The sequence below is a fragment of the Cydia pomonella genome, chromosome 20, assembly GCF_033807575.1.
Source record: "Cydia pomonella isolate Wapato2018A chromosome 20, ilCydPomo1, whole genome shotgun sequence".
Lineage (NCBI taxonomy): Eukaryota > Metazoa > Arthropoda > Insecta > Lepidoptera > Tortricidae > Cydia > Cydia pomonella.
The window spans coordinates 10,639,879-10,656,812 of NC_084722.1; the positions used below are offsets into that span (position 1 = coordinate 10,639,879).

A 16,934-nucleotide genomic window follows, 5' to 3' on the forward strand; every position below is an offset into this window, starting at 1 on the left:
CTTTTTTATTATTAATTGTCCTTTCTTTTCTAAGTTGCTTACTTTCTCGCCTTTTACTAACATCATTTCTACTGCATTTTCTGGTATTCTTAATATCTCTACAACACGCGGTTGATCAGGCCGCTTGCTTGTGTCGACATTAGGAATATCATTTTGCACGCTTTCCGATTGTAATCTCCTAGCTTGCGCTCTCGTTACCACTGTCATAATTTGATTACTCATCTCTTTTAATTCGTTAGAAGTAATTACTATACGTGATAATGCGTCCGCAACTACATTATCTTTACCTTTCACATAACAGACATTAAAATCATACTCTTCTAACAGTAGTCGAAATTTTAATAACCTACTTGAGGGGTCTTTCATCCCGAAAAGGTAAATAAGTGGTTTATGGTCTGTCATGATTGTGAATTTCCTTCCGAATAAATATGGTCTGAAATATTTTATACCCCATACTACGGCTAGTAACTCTTTTTGTATCGTCGGGTAATTTTTTTCAGCTTTATTTAATGGTCGACTGGCGTACGCCACCGGTCTCATATCGTAATTACATAAAACCGATCCTACCGCTGTACCTGACGCGTCTGTTTGGAGAATAAAATGTTTATCTTCGCTAAAATCCGGATATTGTAGTATAGGTGGGGAAATAAGTTTATCTTTTAAATGTTTAAAACTTTGATAACATTCTTGGGTGAAACTGAAAGGTACATCCTTTTTACACAGATTAGTTAATGGCAACGTAATATTAGCAAAGTGTTTTATAAATTTTCTATAGTAGTTACAGAATGCTATGAACCGTCTAACTTCATCGGCATTTGTTGGTATTGGGTAATTTTTTACGATTTTAATTTTTTCAGGGTCCGGTAAAACACCTTTTGCTGAAACCACGTGACCCAAGTAAAGAAGTTCAGTTTTTAAGAATTGACACTTGGTCGGATTTAATTTTAAATTTACTTGTCTTAGCCTTTCAAAAACATCTAAAAGGTTTTTGTTATGAATCTCTAAATTTCGTCCAAAAATTACAAGGTCGTCAAGGTACACGAAACATTTTTCAAAATTTAACCCAGACATAGCTACTGTCATTACTCTAGAAAAGGTACTAGCACTAGTGCGCAGGCCCATCGGTAATCTTTTCATGGAATATTGGCCTGTATTTGTGGTAAAACTTGTGTATTTACGACAATCTGGGGTAAGCTTGACTTGATAATATGATTGGCTGAGGTCTAAGTGTGAAAAGTATATGGCACCAGAAAGTGAATCCAATATTTCCGTGATATTGGGTAGCGGGAATTTATCGTCTTCTAATTTCTCATTTAATTTACGGTAATCAATTACTAATCTCCACTCTTTTTTATCTTTATTCAATCCCTTTTTCGGTACTAATAGAATAGGACTAGACCATTCGCTTCGCGTTTCTTCAATTATGTCATCATCGATCATTCGTTTAATTTGCTTTTGTATTTCCTGTTGTTGACTCTTAGGCACCCTATAAGGTTTTACATACACCGGACTACAATTCTCTTTAACCTTAATCGTATGTTCGCACACAGAAGTACTTGTAAGTTTATCCCCTGGTAGATGAAATATGTCAGCATACTTAGAACAAATAGCTTCAATGTTTCCACGCTCATTATGTTGCAAGTGGTCAAGTTTCAATAACGATAACAACTCTTTAGCCCGAACGGAACTTGAGTCGCACTTGCTGAATTGACACATGTTGTATTCGTTTAATGAATACAATGTAGGTTGAAATGTAGGTATTGTTATGTTGTTATGGCTAGCATTTAGAATTTTAATAGGGATTACATTGTTACGTGGTTTTACTATTAATCCTGCTAGAAGCACGTTTTCCTGTAACTCTTGCGGGCATACGACACAATCCTCTAGTATTGTTTTATCTAACCTAATATAATGAATAGATTCGCTGCGAGCGGGAATCGATAAATGATCACGGCTAACTTTTGTCGAACCGTAAATTGGCACAGTTGTCGATATGTTTTGGTTTCTTAATGTTAATTGAAAGATTTCTAAGTCAATGTTAGCTTTATTTATCTTTAAAAAGTCGAACCCGATAATTCCGTCTGATTTTACAGGTAAATTGTCGAAAATATGAAATTTATGTTCGATTGAATAGCCATTCGGAGTAAGTAATGAAATGTACGTATATGCATGGGAATGTAAAGTACCGCCTAGACCGCGTACCGGTATGTCTTGGTTGTATACAATAGTATGTTCTGGTAACGCCTCGGATTTAATAGCTGATAGCGAAGCTCCAGTGTCGACTAACCACGAGCACTCTTTATGTGTTGTGTTTAAAAATACGTATCCGATATTATCGTCAAAGGTTAATACATGCTCTTTAGGCACGAAAAAACTCACCCGTACTTGGCTGTGTAAGTTCGTTGTTTACATGAGTCGTAGCAAGTACCTGTCCCCTACCACGAGAAACTCGACCGCGATTCGAACGCGATCTTACATAGCTGCCGCGGGACTGGTATCTGTTATACGTAGGCATGTTATAGTTACCTCTATACTGTTGGTAACCTCGAGTCGAGGCATTGAAATTTCCTCTATACTGTTGATGTCCTCGATTTGAGGTATTCGGAAGACCTCTATATGGTCTATATCCTCGGTATCCGTGGCCATGGTACTGGTTTCTGTGGAATGACTTACCTCTGAAATTTAACATCGTATTGGTCTCTGGCTGCGCTGACTCTTCGTCCTGTGCAGCACGTACCGCATCCTTGAAGTTAGTATAGTCTCGAGCCGCTATAATCGTACTGAGGCGTCTATTTCGCAATCCGTCGGCGAACTTTTTTATAGCTAGCTGCTCATTTATCGGCTTAAGTACCTCACACGCTTTTTCGTTCGTGTTGGATTGTGAGATAGTTAGGTTTACGAAAATATCCTCTATTTCATTTGCGTATTGCGAAATAGACTTCTCACCCTGTGAAACACTGTTTAGTTTAATGAGCAAGGCGTTAGCTGATTTTTTGGTCAGCAAGAACTTTTTCATGTCCGCAATTAAATTCTCGCAAGTGTCATACTCAGATTTAAGTTTTAATTTTGCAGACTTTGTTAACCTTGTGGCTAGGACAAACTTTATTAGTAGTTGTTTGCAACTACTTTCTTTCAGACATCCTTCATACATACAGATTGCATCAATCAAATTATTTGTTACATCTTCAGAACCGTCCATTACAGGCAACAAAGTCGCCGCCGTTTTTAATTCGAACTTGTCCATGGTAGTGGTGTTTGTATAGCTATTTTTAGAACAAGCAGGTTGCGTTATGTTACACTGATATGATAAAATCTTTTTATAAACGCACTCTATGTTATCTATTACATTTTCTAATGTATATTCTGCATACTCTATCGTAAAATCTTTCTTATTTAAGTTAACAAGGATCAGTTTATATTTTTCATATAGATTCGTGGCATTTTTTATTTTGTTAGACACATTTAATGGGTACAAGTGCCTTTTTTGACCTAATTTTCTTAATGCAACTTGAATATCCTTTAAATTTTGAAATACGATATCAAGTTCTTCCATAAAAATAAAGATAAGAGCTTACTATTAGTTCTAACTGAAGACAATTAAAAAAAAAACTTACATAACTATAAAGCGCCACTTATTTTCGTCGAACCGTATTGTTACGCGCACACGTTTATATTGCCGGTACCGGTACCTCCTGGTTCTGGACGTCGCTGCTGGAACGATCACCGCGCCCCGACAGCCTTAAGCGAAGCCTCCGGAATGCGTTGTCCCGTAGTTCATGTCTCACCAGCTTTCTATGACAATTATTATATTGTCTATAGGCGATATATATGACGCCTGCTCCACATAGGGCCAGCACCACCGACAGCAAGATATTATTAACACTTGTGTGGGCCCTTATTTCGGCTCCGGCATCGTTCAAGTTGCCGTGCTGATTCACGATGACCTCCTTATTGTCGCACACACACTTTGAGCACTCTTTGCCCATTTTTGATAATTAAAAAGTTTTCTCTGAGTGAACGAAACACCGTCGCACGAGTATCGAGTCGCGATTGCGTCATGATTCCCGTGTATGCAAAAAAGTCCTTCGTTAGCGAAACGCGCTGGCAAGGGTCGCCATCTGAGGAGGTTAGTAGCGGCGGAGACGGATCAAGATAAACAACCGATATGTTCGACGTTACGTTTAATACTAATCTCTTAAAACTAACACACTACATGATATACCACGCCACACCAACACTCAGGGTTGTATAGCACAAAATCCTTTTTTACTTACCTTTCCAGTAGAATCTGCATTTCGTTTTCTTTAGAAACAGTGACCACTCCAGCGGCAATCCACGGTCTGTTATCTATGCTCACTATTGAGAAATCGCCTTCCTGGGGGCCCTTGGTTTTATGCTGTGTTTTATCTAAAATGTGATATCACATGGTTGTTATTTGTAAGGTTAAAAAAAATACCATTCATACGTTTTAAAAATAGTTAAGTTAGGTGACATAAGGCACCTTTTAGCCGAAAAAAAGATGTATATAACTCAGTATAACATAAATAGTCTAAAAAAAAACGTGCCTCGAAAAAACAAGAAGAAATTATGCTCGAATAGATGGCGATATACCTTAGGCCTATACTCGAGTAGATGGCGACACCGTTTGATAAGTTGATAACACACATTACTGAAAGAACATAGGTCAAATAGCCATATGTCATTCTAAGAATTTTAGCCCTGTAAATTTAGTTGACTACAAAATTTACGTTGACAATACGCCTCTATCCTCCTGGGACCCAGAAGCAATTGTTTTGTATTTGAATTTGGAATCCTTAGTTACACAATAAAAGTTAAAAATAGATTTTGGAATATGTAAAAAAAATTGTACTCGGGTCTGAGGAGGCTATACTACATACTCTTTGGCCGAACCATTATTTCTTGCTGAACATACGTGGTAGGGTCAAATCAGTAGCTCTTAACCCCTTAACGCATAATACCTATAATAAATATTTTATTTAAATTTGAACTTTAATAGCTGTCAATAGAGTTGAATATTATAACTGCCATATATGGTGGCATGTGCGGTAAAAGGTTAAGACCCTCTATAATTGTCCTTCGATTCGAAACCTATCAAACAAAATCTTACCTCCATTATTTATACTCTGTCGTTCGAAGGTATGTGTGTATCTATCGCCAGATTGTACCACTGATTTCAGTCTTAAATTCGCAGCGCATGTTCCACGTTTTGATCTAGAACAAAATTATTTTAAATGAAGCTGTTCTGACCAGCTATTTTTGCTGTCACAATCGCTTCTATACGTTTTCTAGATGTGTTGTGTGTTCTACCGCTTGTACACTTGGCTGTGCTCTAAGGAATTGTTTGACATGATGCCAACGGCCGGTTTTTATCACAGAACCGTTCGCCGTCGGCAGGGTGTTCATCCTCATACCCTAGAGCTTAAATGGTCCCGCTCTGTGCTATTCAAAAGGAATTTCCTCCCGCGGACGCTCCGGCTGTGGAATGAGCTACCTGCCGAGGTTTTCCCTAAGGGGCTACAGTATGGGGTTCTTAAAAAAAGGAGTGTACAGGTTTTTAAAGGCTCGGCCACGCGCATGTAACACCTCTAGAGTTGCAGGCGTCCATAGGCTACGGTGACTGCTTACAATCAGGCGAGCCGTATGCTTGTTTGCCGCCGACGTGGTAATAAAAAATCCCAGTATGCCGAATATTTCCTTAACGTTTTTCGAAACTGTCAGACGTCATTCTATTTAACTCAGATGGCTGATGAGGTAGTTGCGTGGTGGGTTATAGTATAGTTTTAATCTTTAGACTTTGAATCCTGTGTATTTCGTTTTCAATTACTGAACATTATATAAAATAGCCGCACGCACCCTTCAACCACATAGTCAACCATAAAAACTATGCACCAACCATCATGATAAGCGGCTGACTTATAAAGACTACACTGACATCAGCCCGAGCCATCAAATCATTGAAATTATTGTAAACCTTAAAAATAGCACCATAGTGTCGATAACCGAATACTAACCTTTTCTCAACACTGTCAGTCCACAACGCATGCAACGGGGACGCCGACATCTGTCCAGTTTCCTCCATCCTGAGAAGCGCCGTCCAGTGTAAGAAGTAGTTGATGTGCTCCGCCGACAGATGGCCCAGGGCGTCCTGCTTCAGTTTCGAGAGGGGGTGGGTTTCTGATACTATGGGACCGGTTGTGTGCCTGGAGAAGTAGAAAGAAATAAATACAAGTAAATTAATTATAAAAGCAGTCGCTATATATAATTTTGTAAGTCTTTTCACTGGCTTTAATTTCAAACCCATATTGCTATGGTAAGAAAAAAAATGTTAAGGTCAGACAGCCAAAATGTATGAAACAACTAATTTTTTTTCGCACATTCGGGGTTGGTCCGATAGCAAAAATTGCTCAGTATGACCTATATATTCACCCAATAAATTATTGCAAGTGACTAAATAAGCACCCAGTATGTCAAAAACCGTCCAGCCGTTTGGGCTGCAGGACATGCCAAAGAAATGGACATAGATACTCGAAAAACAATACCCTTCTTCTGACGCAGTCGGTTCAAGATGGCACATAGCCTTTAAATCAAACACATGACAATTCGGTGTGCATGAAGATTGTGATGTAATAAACAACTCCTAACGTTATAAAACTTTCAATAACTCACAAGGAAAGGTACCCAACTGTCCGGTTCCGATTTGATTTATATTTATATATGTTATAGAGTACTTTAAAATAACGGACACGTATGTTTTTTTAGCTGCCCATACTCAACCTATTGGGAGAAATTGTCCTCCAAAGTACTAAAAAGTTACTAAATCTTCTAATTCCTATAGAAATTGATGCTCAAGCAACTTGCTAGTTTATGGCTGGTTTGAGTATATGTTTGAAAGCAGCAAAAAATAATGAGCACGTGTTTTGTTATATCGGCTAAAACTCATTTTTCCTAAATGATTCTAGATGACAGGCTGTCTGTAAATTAGTCAATAGGGATATTAGTATTACTTACTGCAATGTTCTGCCGTCAAGAGTGCCGTTCTAGCATCTATCGTAAACCGTAGAATAACTTATACATACTGTGCCTTAAACTGTTTTTTGACAAGTTTTCTCGGATAAAAAAAATTACATTGAAGCATCAAGGCGGTTTGCTCACAAAGGACCTACTGAGAAATGTGAAAATTGAAATTTAGTTATCCGCCTCTTTATCGCTCGAATACGCAAGAATGATAGAGAGGTTAGATAAGGAAATTACGATTTTCTTGTTTCCCGGTAGACCCTCAGATTGTGATAGATTGTGGAAGTGGCGCCCCCTACGCAGTTTCGCGTAATATTCCCTGTTCACATTAAAATAATATTACGAAACCTTGAAGACCAACTAAAATTTCACTTCAACCTGTGAGTCAGTAACACATTCCTTTTTTTCTAAATGTTAAACTTACCACAGATGCAAGGAACAGACGGTGAGGTAGGGGCACTTGGCGCACGCATTGTGGTGGTTAACCGGATCCGGCAAGTTTTGTTGCAAGAGGCTCGAAGCCTCCTCTATGTCAGTCATTTGCTCTGCAAGACGAGATGAGACGGGATTTAATTTACATTTTAAATTACAAATTAGTTTTTTTTTTTTAATGTACAAATGAACATGATTCAATGGAATAAATGATATGATATGATATGATATGATTTTAGAGAGGAAAAGGCGCTTAAAGAAAAGGAGGAAGGTATACTATAATATCTCATTATTAAAGGAGGTAAGCACTGTTTATATTCAAAAATTTACTAACAGCATTTCTTGTTTATGTAAATAATTTGGTTTATAAGTCTACAGAAAATCATTCACATTTTTTTTTATCACCCGTTATGTATATTTGCGTACGTATAAATTATCATAGTTACTTCGACTTCTGTCTATTCTCATACCCACTTTTTGCAATCTTGCACCAAACTGTCTCTGTTTAGCCCAATGGTTGACTGGTAGAGAATGCCTTAAAGCGTTAAGTCCGCCATTTGTGCTCTTTTTTTGTAAATTTGTGCAATAAAGTTTAAATAAATACATATATTTTGATACCTATAGGTATAAAAGTCTATAACAAGACACCAAAAAATGTCACCGAGCTTACAGACTCTAACCCCCTTATTCATAAACGTGTACTAAAGTTACGATGCTACTAATCGTCGTTTGTCCCTTTCCATCATACCAATACGTCGGAAAGGGACAAACGATGATTAGCGGCATCATAACTTTAGTACACGTTTATGAATAAGGTGGTAAATTCAAAACTGTTGTTAAGCAAAAACTCATTTCATACTATAAAATAAGCGATTAATCATGGATAGGGATGTATTTCAATAACGTCCTGCATTAGCAATCTAGTGCATCAAATTTCTATAAGAAAGTACAGAAAGTACCTACTGTATGTTATCTTATGATTTTTTTTTAAATTCCATATTAGTTTAAATTGTATTTTTTTATCTAATGTATGTTAGTTATAAGATGTAATGTTTTGAAAAAATGTCCCGTCGAGTTTCTTGCCAGTCCCATATTGGGATACCCTCCTACAATTTAGGAGGGATTTAAATCTTCGTGGGTCAGAGATGTAGGGTTAAAGCCGGCATAACTTTATTTGACGATCATAAGCGCATTGTAATATGCCTACTTAAAAAATAACCTATCTTTATCTTTATTTCATGACTACTTTACCTGGGTCGGTCGCCGTGGGCCCATCGGCCAGGTACTGCACTAACTGGTTACGCAACATTATCAGATCCCTTCTTTCAGGGTATCCACAGCTCACTTCCCTCAAGTCCACGCGCTCTCTGTGAACCACAATACTCGCAGTTAAAGATTTGATCTACCCTAAGTAGCAGTATAGATACAGAATGGGTCTAATAGGTACAGTCGGGTCAAATAGGTAACAGTTAGTGACGGTCAATGTGGCCAAATATATCGTAACACACCTTTGTTACCTTATAGTCTGTGTGGAAAGAGAAGAGTCGTAGAATGTATTGGATCCCATACATTTCATGACTCTTTTCTTTCCGCACAGAATATAAGGATGTGTCTCGACTGTAGTAAAGCTGCTCTGGCAAATACCACGTTATTTTTAGGGCAATAAAGTGGTGTAAAAACTTTGAGAGAATAGGATTAAAATAAAGTAAAATATGTTTCTAGACTAAAATATGTAAACGATCTCAAATACTAGTCTTAACCACTCTTAATAAAAATAATAAAGCAAATTGTGTTTTGTTTAATAAATCAAACACATTTATACTCAAGATAAAATAGAAATTGAAAGTACTCACGTGACACTAGGGGGGAGAGAGGGAGTCGAGACAAATCTCACGACATCTCACCAGGGGCTGTCAAAAAATCCTCTAAAACCCCTCACGTAATTAAGGGAGCGTCCCTAAGCGGTCCAGTCTTCTTGCTCCGCGCGGGAGCTGCTCCGCTGACAGTAGTGATGCCTTACTTGAGGTAGAGCAGCAAGCCGCGCTGCTCGCTGGTCGCGGGGTCGGCCGCGCGCTGCAGCGCCAGCATCATGCCGTACAGCACGAGCTGCTCCGCTGACAGTAGTGATGCCTTACTTGAGGTAGAGCAGCAAGCCGCGCTGCTCGCTGGTCGCGGGGTCGGCCGCGCGCTGCAGCGCCAGCATCATGCCGTACAGCACGAGCTGCTCCGCTGACAGTAGTGATGCCTTATTTGAGGTAGAGCAGCAAGCCGCGCTGCTCGCTGGTCGCGGGGTCGGCCGCGCGCTGCAGCGCCAGCATCATGCCGTACAGCACGAGCTGCTCCGCTGACAGTAGTGATGCCTTACTTGAGGTAGAGCAGCAAGCCGCGCTGCTCGCTGGTCGCGGGGTCGGCCGCGCGCTGCAGCGCCAGCATCATGCCGTACAGCACGAGCTGCTCCGCTGACAGTAGTGATGCCTTACTTGAGGTAGAGCAGCAAGCCGCGCTGCTCGCTGGTCGCGGGGTCGGCCGCGCGCTGCAGCGCCAGCATCATGCCGTACAGCACGAGCTGCTCCGCTGACAGTAGTGATGCCTTACTTGAGGTAGAGCAGCAAGCCGCGCTGCTCGCTGGTCGCGGGGTCGGCCGCGCGCTGCAGCGCCAGCATCATGCCGTACAGCACGAGCTGCTCCGCTGACAGTAGTGATGCCTTACTTGAGGTAGAGCAGCAAGCCGCGCTGCTCGCTGGTCGCGGGGTCGGCCGCGCGCTGCAGCGCCAGCATCATGCCGTACAGCACGAGCTGCTCCGCTGACAGTAGTGATGCCTTACTTGAGGTAGAGCAGCAAGCCGCGCTGCTCGCTGGTCGCGGGGTCGGCCGCGCGCTGCAGCGCCAGCATCATGCCGTACAGCACGAGCTGCTCCGCTGACAGTAGTGATGCCTTACTTGAGGTAGAGCAGCAAGCCGCGCTGCTCGCTGGTCGCGGGGTCGGCCGCGCGCTGCAGCGCCAGCATCATGCCGTACAGCACGAGCTGCTCCGCTGACAGTAGTGATGCCTTACTTGAGGTAGAGCAGCAAGCCGCGCTGCTCGCTGGTCGCGGGGTCGGCCGCGCGCTGCAGCGCCAGCATCATGCCGTACAGCACGAGCTGCTCCGCTGACAGTAGTGATGCCTTACTTGAGGTAGAGCAGCAAGCCGCGCTGCTCGCTGGTCGCGGGGTCGGCCGCGCGCTGCAGCGCCAGCATCATGCCGTACAGCACGAGCTGCCCGCGGTGCTCCGCTGAAACTGACGCGCGGCCGCTCTTTAGTTCTAATGGGACTACTGCTGACTGGTGTCCTGTGACAAAAAACATGATTTAGTTGTGTCGTGTCATACTCACGAAGCAAATAAGTCTGTGAAGGCGTATCCCGCCGAGTTATATCCCTCCGAAACAGCTCGATCGGTGTCGACCTGCCTTATACCACATGACCTCGGCGGATATTTTTGTTGCTCTTTACAATTTCAAGAAAAAAATTGAATTGATGAAAGCAGCACCTTAAACCTCGCGGGTTAATAGTGTTAATCCCTAATTTAATAGTGCAAGAAATCATAATAATTTGTAACTGAGGAACTGGAGGGAAGCGGGCTGCGCTGTGCACAAAGATGTGTGTAAGGGAAGGAGAGGGTTATTATCGGGGATCCTTTATGATACATCCGACTTCGTGCAAGGACTGTACCTATCTGAGACGACGCCAGCACGTCGGGTCGCACGGGTTATTTCAAACGTTTACTTGACACTTGCACCGTCTGGGCTATCAAAACCGCTGCCAACTTAGTCTGACTCTAGTACATTTTTTACAAGAAAATACGGCATTGAAGTCCGAAACTTTAAGCTACGGTAAAAGAAGATATACCCAAGCTATTAGGCGCAACTATAAAAAATTACTAGCCAGCTATATGTAAGTTCAGTACTAACAATAATTCGTATACTTTCATATTTTCATGTTTAGGTTTACATAATTTAATTAAGGTAACTGTTAAGTTTACAATATTAGTAATAACTATTGTGTCTAATGTAACAATACGAGATTGTTTGTTTGTTAATAAATAAAATAATAAAATAAAATAAATTATATGATAAGTGTCTTAATTGATTTTAATAAGTAATAACGCATTTAGTGTTTACCTGTAGTTGGATAAACATTAAACACTTAGTCATGTATCTGTTGGTAAACATTAAATAAGAAAAGTTTAACCTTTTCGTTCATGAATAGTGACTTGTAGCGTGGCGTCGATCTTCCCCTTCAGGCCCAGCTGTGGGCAGCACAAGTTTTCTTCAATGTCCAGCACTTCGTTGATATTTCCGCACCATTTATCTTTCTGGCCCTAAAATACATATGGAGTTTAGACTCTATGGAGAACCAAAACGAATAAAAAAAAAACATTTGTTCAAACCGCTTGGCAATATAATCCAAAGAATTGGCGCAGCTGCTAAAACAAAGGGGAAACTAGGCCTTATTGGGACCCTTACCGTATTAGGAGGCGGTTTGTCCGACATATACGTTTGCATGAACTCTGCCAGCGGTGCAATGTATTGTTACATGTTCGAACTCGCCTCCTCATCTGATAGACCTGCGTTGTATAAGCACTGGATTGATTCCTAATAGACCTTACCTTGTTCGGAGGTGGTTTATCCGACATATACGTCTGCATGAACTCCGCTAGCGGTGTAATGTACTGATTCATGTTCGAACTCGCCTCCTCCTCTGATAGACCTGCGTCGTATAGGCTCTGAATTGATTCCTTTATTATATTGTTCGCCTCCTTACGTAGTGGTTCCACAGACCTAATGTTCTGCGTCAGGGCTTTTTGTACCAGCTCGTGCACTAATATGCCGATTGTCATCTAGAACAAATTTATATAAGATATTAATATAACTTAGGTATATCATAAGATGATTACATGTCCTGTTCTTGGAAATAAGTAGGTATTCACAGAAGAGATAGCCAAGTAGTTATAGTTGCGCTGTTTACACTTTACTCATGCTTCCGCTACTGCCGACATTTTGCGGCAAATCATAATCGACATTAAATCGTCATAAAGCTTCAAGTAAAATAAAAAAAGCGGCCAAGTGCGAGTCGGACTCGCGCATGAAGGGTTCCATACCATTACCTATAAAAACGGTCACCCATCCAAGTACTGACCCCGCCCGACGTTGCTTAACTTCGGTGATTGGATGAGAACCTCGAGATTGGAAAGAAATATTTATTTTATTCTGTTTTTAGTATTTGTTGTTATAGCGGCATAATCTGTAGAAATTTCAACTGGCTAACTATCACGGTTCATGAGATACAGCTTGGTGACAGATGGACGGACGGACGGACAGCGGAGTCTCAGTAATTGGGTCCCGTTTGACCCTTAGGGTATGGAACCCTAAAAACTCTGCTCATGCTGCTACTAAAAGACACATGCTGTCAGGATAGTGTAAACACCCCTTGAGCCCAATGGACGTGTTATCGGGTCAGCTATGGCAATCAAAATTCAATTCTAATTTTAAACTCAAGGTCGTTTTTCGGCTGCCAAGATATCAGTAGATCCATCAAGATGGATCTACTGATATCTTGCCATGGTTGGATCTATTGAGAATGAAGGCCTGAACCTTGGGTAGATAGGTAGGTTAATCTTACAGCAGTATTGGCAGAGTCAATGCCGCGCCAGCGCTCCTGTAGAACAGCCTTCCGTTGGCAGAACACACTAGTGTATGATACGAGACGGTCCGTCAGCAGCACCAGAAGCCCTGAGGAGTTGGTGACGGTGAAGCTGCCTTAGTTACATGGGGCGATGAACCTGGGCCCTGGGAGGGGTTAATCTTACAGCAGTATTTGCAGAGTCAATGCCGCGCCAGCGCTCCTGTAGAACGGCCTTCCGTTGGCAGAACACCCCAGCTACCACACTAGTGGATGACACGAGACGGTCGGGCCGTAGCACCAGCAGCCCTGAGGAGTTGGAGATGGTGAAGCTCCCTGAGGAGTCCCGTGAGGCGAGGATGCTGACGATGTCGCCGGGGTGCAAGGGTGTTTGCAGCCTGAAAACGTAGGTAAACTGAATTGTTACAAAGCACTAATGATAGCAATTATTATTAGGTAGTTAAACCACTAGTAAGACTGTTTTCATTGCATTTTTTATATGAACAACAAACATGAAAGTAGGTAAGGATGGAAATATGTCTGCTACTTGTTCACACAAAAAGCACTGAATGTATTCGGAGACTTTATATAGGTATTGAAATTTACCCCTAAAGGCCTGCGCAAACCGGCGGAGCGCAGCGCAGATGACCGAGGATTTACTCCACGCAGCGCTCACCGAGTAAAATCCCCTGCGACACCGCGAGCGCCCGCCAGCGCCGGCGGCCGGCGCACCAGGGAACACTTCAGCGCATGCCGGGTGTACTTTATCAAAAGGGATTAGTGACTAGTGTGCACGAGTTTTCCCCTGTTGTCTGCCCCGCTACCCCAGCATACTAGGGGATGCTGCGGCATGCCGGCGCCTACTGCCGCGGTATCCTCTAAAGTGCTCCTCGATGCCGCGGAGTAACAATGCTCCGAGGTCGATCTCAGAGCATTCAAATTTATACCTAAATAGCCGGGTCCACACAGAGCGAGCATACGTGCGAGGCAATTTCCTCACGCACAAAACGGCCAATGTAGACGTGCCTCGGCCGACGTGGTAATGTAATTGAAATAGGAAAGAATTTACATTGATAAATTTAAAGCGCACTGCGCTTCGCCGGTTTGCGTAGGCCTTAAAGGCAAGGGAAGGAAAGAGAAGGGATACTTCCTTTTAAAGTCCTATACATATGTATGAGAGTGTTTATAATGACTTTATATGGACCAGGTTGTAATTATTGTAGCAGGTTGTAGTAATTTTACAATAATTTATGAAAAGAATAAATTGAAACACATAATAGTAAATTTTAATCCTGAAAACTAAACTGAAAAAATGTTTGTTAAAAAAAATAGATAAGTCATGTTGTTTCTTTTTTTTACTTTCTTACCAGATGCCTTCAACAAAACATGTAGCCCTATTATTAGTAGCATTCTTGAGTTTTAGTTCCAGCCTGTTGGATAAGCTATTGACTGCTTCTATTTCACATCTCTGCAGCACACTCAAATCCAAGTCTTCTATATTTTCCTGATAGATCAATTATATCAATTAGAGTAAGTTACAAGTAATTCAACTATATTCACAATCATCCTAAAGGTTTTTAACACATTCACTGCTGGGAACCCACCTGGTGGGCGCTCGTGAACTTTGTTCAGATGCCGGACATGGTGGGCGCTCGTGAACTTTGTTCAGATGCCGGACAACCCGCTGGGCGGGTTGTTTTGTACGCAGCTATAGACCACCGGTTTCTGGGGTAGTGCGCCGTTTTTTGTCTGGCAGTCAATGTGTTAAGCTAAACTTCTAAATTGGTATAGTTCAAATCATGAAATTCGTAATTTTATCAATTTAAAATAACAGTTGTGAAAATTTGTCATTTGAATACAAAAGTGATGTATACCCGCTAAGAGTTTAGAGACCATTATTGATGATGCTTTATTTTGCATAATATGAAGGACAGAACATAAGAGCCATACAATAATTTTATACAACTTACAAACTTTATCCTCTAGCCACACATTAAAACTTGTCTAGCCTTGTGCCGCCCAATGTACATTAGGATGTACACTCCATTTTGATGGAATGTCAACTTTCATTAAAACAAACAATGTAGCATTTCATTGGGCGGGTCCACACAGAGCGAGTATACACGAGGCCATGCCCCACGCACAAACCGGCAGCATGTGAGTTTTCTTCCTATTTGTCTCATAAAATATTCGAACAAATGAAAATCAACCTAATTAAAAACACAACTAGATTCTAACTTCCTTAGCTATCATTTTGTATGGTGGGCAGTTCGAGGCTAGAAAAATAAGATATGTCGAAAATAAAGATTCAAAATAGAATGGAATGGATGACCTTTTTATCGGCCTTTGGGCAGCTAGAGGTTATAGTAACCACAATGAAGTTTCCATACCTCATCAATGTCTTCAGCCCAGTCATCACCAAACATACTGTCAACTTCTGGGTCATCAAATACAAGAACTTTAGCACATTTGTCAGGAGATTTGTTAATTTTTACAGGAGAACTGACAGACTTTGGTGAACTGCAAATCTTTGGAGTACCTTAAAAAATAAGACAATGAAATGAGATAAAAGTTAAGTTAAAGAAAGTTTCCATACTAAATGAAATAAATCATTCAGATTCAAAGCAGCTTTAGGTTTCACCACTGAAATATTTGATAAATAGATTTAATTTAGAATTGTTGCATATTGAAATTTAATTATGTAAATATATTAATGTACCATTGCTGTTTTTGGCAATATGTGGCACCTTATTGACATCTGGACTATCTTCATCATGTATATTATAAAAGTTGGGTGAAAACTTTGCTTGGCATAATACATTAGAACCATGATTATTACTTCCATTTGATTTACACTCAATCTCATCATCATCCAAGATACTTTGTATTTCTTTTTCAATAATATTCTTTTCTTGACTTGAGGTCAGTGGTGACCTTTTCTTCGGAGAACAATTTTTAGAGATCCCATTGGTTTCTACATGATCATTTCTTAAAAGACTATCAAAATCATTTTCTGTATTTGCTGATTTATAACCATTTTCTTTCCCGGGCGATTTCTTTACTGTCTCACTGTAATAACCATTTTTTATTGCAGATTTTCTTGTGCCATTTTGAAAACCATTTTTAATTGGACTTTGCTGTATACCATTCTGGTTTTCACTTTTGAGTTTTTTACTTATATCGTTCCCATTAATCGTGCATGCTTGGTTAGTCCCAGAGGTCTCGACATGAAGAGGAGAGGTAGCTTTTCGTTTAACTGACAACTTTTCAACTTCTTTTGTAGGTAAAGACTTTTTTACAGGTGCACTTTGTGAATTTGTAACATTTGTGTTTTTAAAAAACTGTGTAATGGCTTTTTGATTCTTAGGCGGCCCTTGTTGAGCCTGTAAAAACGTACGGGGTTAACAAAATTAGCATTACGATGTTTACGTTCACACATGATCAACATGTTTATACAACATAGTGATAAATACCTTTTTCAAGCTTAAAGATTTAGGTGGCATTACTTCACAATTCACATAAGCAACGAACAATGTTAATATTATATCCTAATAAGGAAATATTGCAATTGCACAATAATAAAATTGAATTGTTCTACTTCAAACTGAAAATAAATGTCATGGTGTAGTTGTTTTTTGCCCGCGAAATATTTGACGTTTCTGAGGGCACGTTCGAAAATATTACGAAAATCATAATATGAACGAAATAGAATACAATAGAATTCTAATTTCCCATTAACAAGTCCAGAATGGAGAAGAAGAGGGAGATAAAGATGTTTCGGTTTAGATGTTTTGCGATCACGTTACA

General features: G+C 40.6%; 1 protein-coding gene across 1 annotated transcript in view; it reads right to left on the reverse strand.

Moving 5' to 3' along the window:
• LOC133529356 (DNA replication ATP-dependent helicase/nuclease DNA2) overlaps positions 1-16,769 on the reverse strand; it is a 28,951-nt gene extending 12,182 nt beyond the window's left edge. Inside the window, exons 1-13 of the mRNA XM_061867062.1 lie at positions 16,601-16,769; positions 15,847-16,510; positions 15,518-15,666; positions 14,495-14,631; positions 13,315-13,525; positions 12,115-12,345; positions 11,697-11,826; positions 10,638-10,797; positions 8,719-8,834; positions 7,460-7,580; positions 6,033-6,221; positions 5,129-5,232; positions 4,275-4,407 (exon numbers count right to left, since the gene is read on the reverse strand). Of these exons, the coding sequence (XP_061723046.1) occupies positions 4,275-4,407; positions 5,129-5,232; positions 6,033-6,221; positions 7,460-7,580; positions 8,719-8,834; positions 10,638-10,797; positions 11,697-11,826; positions 12,115-12,345; positions 13,315-13,525; positions 14,495-14,631; positions 15,518-15,666; positions 15,847-16,510; positions 16,601-16,630 (2,375 nt within the window). The 5' untranslated portion in view covers positions 16,631-16,769. The remainder of the gene's footprint in view (positions 1-4,274; positions 4,408-5,128; positions 5,233-6,032; positions 6,222-7,459; positions 7,581-8,718; positions 8,835-10,637; positions 10,798-11,696; positions 11,827-12,114; positions 12,346-13,314; positions 13,526-14,494; positions 14,632-15,517; positions 15,667-15,846; positions 16,511-16,600) is intronic.
• Positions 16,770-16,934: the final 165 nt, after the last annotated feature.